We start from the raw sequence: 10,682 nt of genomic DNA on the forward strand, positions 1-10,682 counted from the left end.
ACAAAAAAGGTTTCAAGACGGAACAGTTTCAGAAATGGGCTTACAATTCAGACAGCAAGGCTGCTTTCTTAAAAATGTTCATGTAGTAAGTCACTATATTCATGTAAATAAGGTAAACAGGAAAAAAAAATCAAAGTGAATGCCTTGCATAAAGAAAAAATTTCAATGTGCACGCAATAAAAGCAATCCTGTTCCTATGTTTTGGAAAGTCAAAAGTCTTCTTAAAAGCATTCTGACAAACATACCCTTAAATCAGTAAAATACAATTTTGTACCAATCTCCTTGTGCAGAGATGCAGATTTACTGTAAACTTTATCTGCCAACAGAAAGGCCTCCTCATCCTATAGCCTGCATTATCTCAAATGACAGCTTTATACAGCTGCAAAACCAAACACCTATCATTTTTATTTATATTCAAGTTACATTTCAGCTGTATTTCTACAGACCATACATTTCAGAAAACATTCTTCTAGTTCTGCAGCCATCTCTGTGCTTCTGTAAAATCTCCTCCCCCTAATAATAACCTCACAGTCACACTACTCTTAACACATATTCATGTGTATTTCTGCATTGGGGCCACTAAATGATTTACAAAGCTGAAAGCTTTATATGCCAGCTGCAGGCACAAATTCACTTCACAGCTCTGTATTCTGCCTCGACTTTAGACAGGAATTTTTATTTATTTATGCCTTAAAATGATAAAACTGCTTATAAGTCTCACAACTATGACATTTTCTCTGAAAGGAAGCATTAAGACATTTTAATTTACAAGTTAATTTTAAGCTGTTGGGCTTTGTGCTTTTTTCTTATTTTAAAGTTAAAAGGGCATACATAGGTTTGCCTTTGAGAAGTTTTGAGGATAAACTTTTTTAATCTTTAGCATATGAAAGGAACTGCTCCAGCACGTTCATGAACATGACAGTTCATTGTCATGCTATCAATACACTAAACCATGCACAAGTAACATTTTCTGTTTACAAAGTGCAAGAGAAAACCACAATATTTGAGAAATGGTCTTGCCTAACACATTTCAATTATAAGGAAAATGTAAAACTGAAGAAAAATATTCACTGTCTGCACTATGATTTATCCTTCATGTTTTAAACAAGCAGGAAAAAACTGCTTTTGGCAAGGTAGGGCTGTGGCACAGGTATTGTACTACCAAGCATAACTGCAAATGATTTTCTGTTCCTAATGCTTCCCGTAAACAGAACTTACACAAAGGAAATAGAACTGAAAAATGATCTCTTAGCCTAAGTACCACCAAAAAACCTCTCCTGGACAGAAAGGGTTAAAAATGCAGCTGCTCTGCAGTATATTTATGGGTACACAGCCCACTTCATTCCACCTCTCCTCTTTAGTCCCACGAAGGTGCAGTGGTGGTGACTTTCTGACCTTTAGCATCTCCTCGTGTATCCCATAATGCCCATAGGAGCTGAAGTAAACGCCATCCTCGTCCTCCTGAAGATCTGCAATGGCGCTGGATGACGAGCTGCTCCTGACATCTGTGTTCATCACAAAATCCTGAGCAAATTGTCTGTAATCAATTTGAAATACACCCTTGAGACGTGTTTATGGGACCATGAAAAGGAGGCTGGGCAGGGGGGGAGAAAGGGCTTGGGAGAAGGCAGGAGTGCAGGCTGCCCAGGGGCTGGGCAACAATGGCAGCAGCTTTAGGTGTGCACATCCTCCCTCTGCAGGCTCCTCGGGGCTGCTGCAGCACTGCACACCCTCCAGCCAGCCCCAGCTTTCTGCTTACAGCAACTATCAGCAGTGAAATACTGGGGGGTAGTTTCTATTTTTAAGGCAGAAATATCTGTTTTGAACTTGCTGTTATAAAAGCCAGCACTGCCGTGTCAAGGTGTTTCAGGCCGTGTAATGCAGATATGGACTCAACACAAAGAGCACAAGAACTGCAGCCCACACAACACTGGCTGACTACTGGAAGGGAGAAGGAAGCATTTTAAAACTGAGCCATTTGGGTGAAAAGAAAAAAGAGCTTAAAATTCAATTTATTACTTGAACTTTATGCTGCTTATTTTCCCTCCTCCCTGGTCTAGCATTCCTTCAACACATAAAGGCTGAGAGAGCTGGGATTGCTCAGCCTGGAGAAAAGAAGCCTCCAGGGGGAACCCACTGTGCCCCTTAGTTCCTAAAAGAGCTACAAGAAATATGAACAGGGACTTTGGACAAGCACAAATGACTTTTAAACTCAAAGACTGTAGGTTTAGACTGGATATTAGGATGAAATCTTTTACTGTGAGGCCCCAGCACAGGCTGCCCAGAGAAGCTGTGGATGCCCCATCCCTGGAAGTGTCCAAGGCCAGGTTGGATGGGGCTCTGTGCAACCTGGGAGGTGTTCCTGTCCACAGCAGGGGGTTTGGAACTGGATGAGCTTTAAGGTCCTCTCCAACTCAACCATTCTGTGATTCCATGTTCTCATTCCTCAAAGCAGGTTTGATGACAAAATACACAAATCAAGGGGTTTATAAAGAAAACACAATGAGACATGAACAAGCAGATCATACTGCACCCACAATGAAGGGAACAAGCAAACACACTTCAGCCAGACAATATTCCTCCAGGGCCTACAGTCCAACAGCAACAAAAGCTGCATCCTAGACCACTCCAAAGCCTCTGACACTCACCTTGAACAGCAACCATACTTTCTAAAATGGAAACTTCACATACAGAAACTGCAGGGAACAATCTCATTACCAATATCCTCCTTACAGAAGAACAAAACCAAAAATAGTATTTCACTCCTTATATTTTAAATACTTCCCTCCTCAGCTAGTCTGGACGGGGAAGAGAATATGGTAAGGGATTTTGTATTGAAATTTTGTCAGTTTCAGAAACTTCCTATAATTATTTACACAGAAATGGTCTGGATCTTTTTTTAATATTGCTCTTTACCACAGTACTTTGCATTTTCTTTATTTTTATACAAATATCTACATGATACAACTTTAAACTTTCATCAAATGGATTCTGTGACATACAATTAAGTACAATTAGCACTGTGTGAGATTTAAATTATTTAATTCAAAATTATTCAAGCCAATAGTTCCTCTAATGTATGCACACAACACAAGCACCAAAGAAATTCCAAAGACAGAGCTGTCCGGCTGGCTTCTTAATCAAGAAAAAAGATAAGTAAAAACAAAAGCCATCACCTCTAAAGAGGTGACAGACTAAAAAACTCAGCATAGACAAGCTGTGCTCTTAAATCTCTAAGTTACATCTAATGCTAGAGGTGATCTGATTTATAGAAATGTTACTGTTGTTATTTCACAGAGGTTTACCTGAAAGGGAGCAGATGATATTCTGTGAATAACCTCCAGCACAAACCACTGAATTACAGCATTTAGACTACCACAATGCAACTGACTCATCTGTCCATAATTTAAAACTGTGCTCCTTCATCACATGTACATCTGGCTATTTTTGCTGCCAGCTGACCCCTGCTGAATTGAAGAGGTTGCATTGAGAAAGAAAAATTAAAGGCTCCCTCTTACAAGAGCAGATAACTTGATACACTAACATCAAAAAAAAAAAAATCTGTAAGCCTCACTGAAGTTTAGAGAGCTCAAAAGAAATAATAACTGATAACCTGTGAGGGTTTATTTTGTTTTAAATGAAAATGAATGGAACATAAAGAAGGCAAAAAGACACACAGAAAATACCCCCAAGTTTTTGAAGCACAATGATAAATTTTTTTCATTCTTGCTGTTTATGATCAATTAAAGCATAATGGACACAGAAATACCAGAAAAGCACTGTGTGCAAGATTCAAACTCACCTGAAGACAAAATGGATTCTTTTTGACATAAATAATTGTTCACAGCTGAGGAGATTTGAATACATTAAATATTTTGTTGTAGTTACCTGTAGCTCCAAGCATCTACTGTCAAAATGTACAACAAACACTCAAATGTATTTTACAACACAAGAGTTTTCTGATTAACTTCTCACACAAAAGAAGATGAATTATTTTTTCAAGTCTCTTAAATACAATTTCAGTTCCTCAGTGCCCAGTTAGTGTGATCTCGAAATATCATGCTTGCAGGGAATTTAAATGAAGTTTATATTTCCGTGTTATCCATGAGCATTATCAACCCATATGCAGAGCTCAAGATTTAGAAGTAGCTACAGGGATGTCCTGACTGTATATTCTTACTACCCTCATCCGATAGTGAAAACAAAAGTAGCTGAAAAAAGCTGATTTATTAATTTCACTGAGTTTCTCCAAACTGCAAATGAACTCTACTAACACCTACTCTTTGGAGCCAACTCTGAACATCTCTGGAGTCCTGTATTTAATTTGCCAGTCTCTCTCTCTTCTCCAGCGTGTGCATCCTCAGTGTTTAAATGCCTATCTAAAGAACTAACAGAAAGGTACCTCAAAAACAATGAGTAGTCTGAAGGAAAAAACCTGAATGATGTGCTTGCTTAGCTCTCCTAAGCATACTTTGTCCTTTCAATCTATGCAGGTTTTTGCACAGTTTTTACTAACCCTCTACAAGACATTTACTAACCATCTACAACAGACAAGTCAAACCTACAGTTCCACCTCAAGGTTTATTTCATAGTTACATTCTCCTACTTCCTTCAATTTCTATTTGTCTTTGAACAAGAACATGTTATCTAAAAGACATCAAATAAAAACAAAACTTCAGTTCAGACACTTACTTCATTTTCTGTAGATCATCTTGTGCTCTAGCCAAGGCTGCCTCTGCAGCTCTGGCTCTCTGTTCCGCATGTTTTAATTGTTCAAGGAGCACCATGGTGTCACTTAAGCCATTGGAATGCAAAACTTTTACAGGTTCACAAAGATCTTCTATGTCTGATGAGACAGGGAGGAAAAAGAATACCTACCAATGGTGTTTATGATCTTTTCCCAGCAGATCATGAACACTTCATGCTGTTTTTGTCTTTGGATGCTTTGTACAAGCTGGTTGTTTTACAAAAGGCACAACTGAATTTGACAGGGCTAACTACAAAACACAAGCCTAGGCAGAAGAAGCAAACATGCTAGAAGCAGGGTCTAAGTTAAGGCAAATAAATCCAGAATTCAGGCTTCCTTAAATACCAGTGTTTGATTATTTCTAGAAGAGACATTTGGTTTAGATATAATTAAATTAGGTATAATTAGTATGTGGACTTTCTCAGATACATAAATTGAGTAACAGTGACAATGCTTCTCATGTCACAAACTCTGACAATACCACATTTACCCCACAAAGCAGGAGTCATACTGAAGCAGTTATTTACCAAACTGAAGAAGGAGATCATCTTCAAGTTCTGGTTTCAAATACTCCTCTCCTTCCCAAGGCAGTGGGCTGCTGAGAGAACTCAAATATGCTCCAGTTGGTTTCTAGACAGGAGAAGAACATGTACACTAAGTTTCTTTGAAAATACCAGCCCTTCAATTTCATTCAAGAAAACAAGGCAAAGACATCCTCCTTCACACAGTAAAATATGCAGGATGTTACTGAAGGAGCTTTGTAGCAAAGGCTGGGAAAGCCCAAGCAGTTCCAGGACCAAGGAATTCTGTGCAAGCAGTAATGCACAGCACATTGACAGATACTGAAGGATACTTGCAGGATTGCACTGCTCTCAGGAACCACGTTCACTCAGGTGTTTGAATAATCAATAAACCCAAGATACTAATCCTGACAGGATGAACAGAACATGAACAGTGCTGTAGGAACAGAAGTCAGAAACACTGTATTGTCTCTCCTGTTTACATCCAGTTGATACTTGGTTAAGAAAAGATAAATCAGTTTTGGACTTCAGTTTTTGCCTTTCTGTGTTTACTCGATACAATTATGCATTAAATGACTACTCAAGGATTTAAGATTTGAAGACTGAAGTAAAAACTACTTACTAAGATCAGATGGTATTGAGTTTTAACCTAAACTTTTAGGGAATAATGAAAGAACAAAGTCACAAGACACAGAAAATAAATGAAGGCCTATCTTAAAACTGCAGATTCCCATTAGCTTTCCTGACTCAGGTATAATTTTAGCAGAGTTTTATGTTCTGTAACTTGAGGGATCAGCTATTGTCCTTACTAAGTAGGGGTCTGGCCAGCTCATACCCACAGGAAAGGGTTTTACATCAACACACATGCAAGGACTGAGAAACTTCAGTTCTTGAGAAGTGAACCCATTTCTGAAGTGAGACAGCAGAGTTAAAGGCCCAAAAAACCTGAATAAAACAAGATGATACTACACAGCATGGAGGCTCTATGCAAATCTCAACATCCCCTTCTGAAAATAAAATTTCACATTAATTAAATATATTTACAATTAAAACAGCCTCATATCTAGATAAACAGATCAACAGCTCCTTTAGTTGCCATGATTTCTTTTTCTAAAACTTCAATACAAAATCTCACACAACTATTAGAAATGGGCAAACTGAAAGCACATCACTATTCTCCAGGGTCAGAACACAGAAGTAGCAGGTGGCACACCTACCTTTAATCTGACAAAGTTGATTAGTTTAATGTATCCATAAAAATCGAGTCCTGAGTGGAAAAAAAAAAGGGATAGTATTTGTATTACAGAAAAGACCAATGTTTTACAGTTATGTGAATACTAATTACCTGTTCAATTGGTAATTGTTTCAAACTTCCCCTTGGGTGTACATCACCATCTAGTGCACTCTTCCTATCTTAAGTTTGCCATCTATGTTTTTCTTCTCTTTAGGGCTAATCCAGGAAATCCTCACCCTCAAGGCAAATATATTTGCCAGAGATTAAGAATGGAACACATCCAAATGGGAACTATGGACAGGGATTTCATTCATTTGGCAAGCAAGTACATCAGGACAGTCACTCTTATCTCCTACCAGCTACCTTGATGACATTTTAGGCTGCTGTGCTCCCCTGTTCATATTGTTAGCTTTCTGCTTAAAAGAATGTAAACTGATGCTACTCACTAAGAATACCTACCAATATTGATTTAAAATTGCCACCTTGGCAAAAGTAATAGTAGTTTAACTGTGTTTTCTCCCCAGGAACTGCATAGACAAACCCAAAATATTTTTTCTTGGATTTTAAACAGAAAACAGACCAGACTAGATCTTACAGTATATAATGACTGCTTCAAGTGACAGCCAGCCTTAAACTTGACTAAAAAGAATTTAACAGACACGGGAGGGTAAGCCTTCCTGTGATCACCTGAAGGACATAAGCTATGGGGCTCTGCTAAATCCTGAGCCCAACAACAGCACCACTGGTCAGGCAAGAGCTCCCAGCAGATCAGATCAATCAGGCAGTGCCTGGTTCCTCAGGCAGTGAGGAATCAACACAAGTCAGCAAAGATCAATCTCACTTTTGTCACTGGTTGAGAGCTTTACCAGTAGAAAAGGCACGGAGAAAGCAGGCAGCATAAAGAAAATGTATAAGCATTTTTCTACAATAGCTCATCTTATTCTATCTTGGAAGCTTCAGCTGTGAACCAGGAGATCAGTTACAAACAAATTAATATTTGCAATTTATTTTAAATGAGATACTCTACACAAAAGGAAACGACACATCACGAAGAAAACTTACCATGTTTCTGGATCACATCACTAATATCAAACTGATGCTCTGTTTTGCAGTGGGAGAACACAGCTTCAGCAGAACTAAACAACCTGTAAATAACAAACTATTAAATATGCAAAAGTGACACATTAATTTCTAACTTATGAGTGCTATATGCTCTGTTCTGACTTACTGGGCAATTCAGAACACATTTCCTGCCTTTGAGAAAGGCTGACCAGGCACCGGCTCACACGCCTCACAAAGCTCTTACCTTGTTTGTCAAACATTTTGAAACAAAAGCCAACGAACACAAAAATTTTGTTTGACAAAACCACAGACCCTGTTAACTTCCAAACACTGTCTGAGAGCAAAGCCTGCGTTAAACCTGAGATGTAAAAACCACACCAGCACCCGGTGGGTGGGGCAGTTTGATCGGCTGCATGGAAATAAAAACTCTCATGAAAAAGAAAGGAAGAGCCTCCACGCTGCATCAGCACGAGGGAAGGGGATTACCACGTTACTCCCCCCTTCAGTCTGAATCTAACTCACGCTTGGCTCCACAGAGGCCGTGTTTGCGATCAGCACGCTACAGAGCGAGGCTACAAAGCCGCGATCCCCGACCTCCCTCCCGCGGGCCGAGCCCGGCCGCTCGCAGCGCAGTGCGCTCCTCACGGGGCCCCGCACCCCCCGTCCCCCCACCTGTCGCAGAAGAGGCAGCGGGTCTGCTGGGCCACGGCAGCGCCTTCCTCTTCCTCCTCCTCATCGTCCCAGGCGCCCTCGCCGTCGGACAGCGCGGGCATCTCCTCCTCAGGATCCATGTCCCGCCGCCGCCCCGCGCGCGCCGCTTCCGGCCGCGGGGACGGAGCGGGGCCGCGCGCGCCCCCTGGCGCAGCCTCCGGCCGCGGCCGCGCTGAGGGCCCGGGCCGGCGCCATCTTGTGGCGGACAGCGGGACAGAGGGACAGCGGGACAGAGGGACCGTGCCTCAGCCATCGCCCCGCAGGAGGCGGGGAGGGTGTTCCGTGCTCCAGCGCGGAGCAGGAATCCCGACGTCCACGCTTGGCAAGCGCCCGGCTTTTGGTGTCTGGCGCACGGCGCGGCTGCCACGGGAGGGTTGAAGGGAACAGCACGCGCTTTTAAATGTCAGCTTTTAAATAAGGTTTAGCGGCTGACAGAACAGCAGAGTCACAGAAGCGATGAGGTTGGAAACACCTCTGAGGTCATCGAGTCCGACCTGCGACCAAACACGACGTCGTCAACCAGGGTGCCCACAAAACTCGGGTTTATTACCTGGTGTGCCACAAGCCAATAATGCACGCTCGAGAGATGTCCATTTTTTATTTCAGAGTTGCACAAGCCTGAGTGATAGTCCACTAATAAAGCACACAAACTATCAGAACTTTTATTTATATGTCATACAATATTTACACATCTCAGCAAAAGAATTAGTGTCCATTACCCACAAGTTACATAGTTCTCTTATTAATTAGTGTTCTATCTTCATTGTTTAAGGATTTTCCTCCTCCTCATGTTGTTAGGCTGTGTTCTCAGTCTTTATTTGAGTTGGTGGCTTCTTGGGTTGGTGTTGTGAGTCCGTGATCTTCCCACTCTGGAGTCACCTTTTACCCAGATGGAATTGATTGGAGCACAGTTGCCGAGTTGTCTTTATTAGTTTCTTCCTTATCTTGGAGGTTCTGCCATATGTCCTTATGGCCCATAAATTCTGCATTATTGGTGTCCGCTCTCAGGGATATGTCCTTCTTCCCAAGCTTTAACCTCCCCCCAGTTATGAGATCACTGAAGCATTTCCACCCCTAAGCCTTAACAAGGTAATTCTACCAACAAGTAATTTCTTTTTCTAACACCTGGACATCCCTTAGAGCTTGTTAGTGGTTGTCCCAATTAGATCTCCCTTCTTGTTGGTTAGGCTTGAAAGAATGCAAAGATCAAATGTTATAGCACATCCGTTCTTAAGAAAATTTACATATTCCACATTTAGCAACATGACCATGGCACCAAGTGCCCCATTCAGTCTTTCTTTAAACACCTCTAGGGAGAGTGACTCCACCACCTCCCTGGACAACCCATTCCAATGTCTAGTCACCCTTTCTGTGAAGAAATTTTTCTTAGTGTCCTTTATAACTAAGACCTCATTAAAATGCAGAAGCTAAAAAGTGGTTAAAAGACAATATAGAAAACCAAAGCTTGAAGCTTATCACTTGAAGAACACAGTTAGTACCTGATGTTCCAGTTGGGTTACTGAAGCTCCTTCATTTTCTCTGTATTTTGTGCCTGACAGAAACACACATCTCTTTAGAAACAAACGGGGCTGGTTCCCATGGTTCTCCGAAGCAGGATGTGGTAGGGGATAGGTTGAAGCTGGAATTTTTACAATTTGTACCCTCAAAGTGTCTAAGTTCATACCTGTGCTACTAAAAATATTTCCAAAAATAAGGAAATTACTATTTCACCTGGAACCTGACTCCCTTACATAATGGCAGGAGCAGAGGTAAGCTCTGCATCCTGCTAGAACTGCTCTGATTCAGGTGTTTGTGCAGTGTTTATTCCTTAACAGGACATACTTAAGGAATCTGCTATATCTCATCGCTGCTGTTAGTCAGCTGTGCCTCCCTAGGCATCACACATTTTTAAATTAGTGACTTGTACTTTTGGATCAAATTGGTTATCCGTGAGCATGTTAAAAAGTTAGTGAAGTCTGCAGGCCTCTGCATTGGCACTTTGGTTCAGGAGATCAAACATCTTTAAAAAGATTTGCCAGACTCCCCCACTTACTATGCTTTGGTGCTCAGGATGGTCACAGCACGCATCAAGTGGGTTCCTTTTCCAAATGAAACTACCTGGCTGCTCCAGAGGAACAAACTACAGCTGCTAGCCTGAAGTGAAGATCTCAGAGGTACCAGGTCTTGGATTGTCAGCACCACATCTTTTGCTACACTTTTGCCACACTATTCACCAGGCCAGACATGACGATAGTTTCCTCCCTTTCCATCTAGTTTTTCATAAGAAGCTAATCTACATTACAGGTACATTAAGTAAGTTTGCTGACCACACTAAACGGGGAGGAGCTGTCAACTCCCTTGAGGGCAGAGAGGCCATGCAGAGAGACCTGGAGAAATAAGAGAAGTG

At 41.3% G+C, this 10,682-nt stretch overlaps 1 protein-coding gene across 2 annotated transcripts in view; it reads right to left on the reverse strand.

Moving 5' to 3' along the window:
• The window catches only part of PRMT3 (protein arginine methyltransferase 3), a 55,038-nt gene extending 46,640 nt beyond the window's left edge, over positions 1–8,398 (reverse strand). For both annotated transcript variants that reach the window (XM_059848306.1, XM_059848304.1), the window contains exons 1-6: positions 8,237–8,398; positions 7,565–7,647; positions 6,486–6,535; positions 5,275–5,377; positions 4,693–4,846; positions 1,396–1,537 (exon numbers count right to left, since the gene is read on the reverse strand). In XM_059848306.1, the coding sequence (XP_059704289.1) occupies positions 1,396–1,537; positions 4,693–4,846; positions 5,275–5,377; positions 6,486–6,535; positions 7,565–7,647; positions 8,237–8,355 (651 nt within the window). In that variant the 5' untranslated portion in view covers positions 8,356–8,398. The remainder of the gene's footprint in view (positions 1–1,395; positions 1,538–4,692; positions 4,847–5,274; positions 5,378–6,485; positions 6,536–7,564; positions 7,648–8,236) is intronic.
• Positions 8,399–10,682: the final 2,284 nt, after the last annotated feature.

This window comes from Haemorhous mexicanus, chromosome 6 (assembly GCF_027477595.1).
Source record: "Haemorhous mexicanus isolate bHaeMex1 chromosome 6, bHaeMex1.pri, whole genome shotgun sequence".
Taxonomy (NCBI): Eukaryota; Metazoa; Chordata; class Aves; order Passeriformes; family Fringillidae; genus Haemorhous; species Haemorhous mexicanus.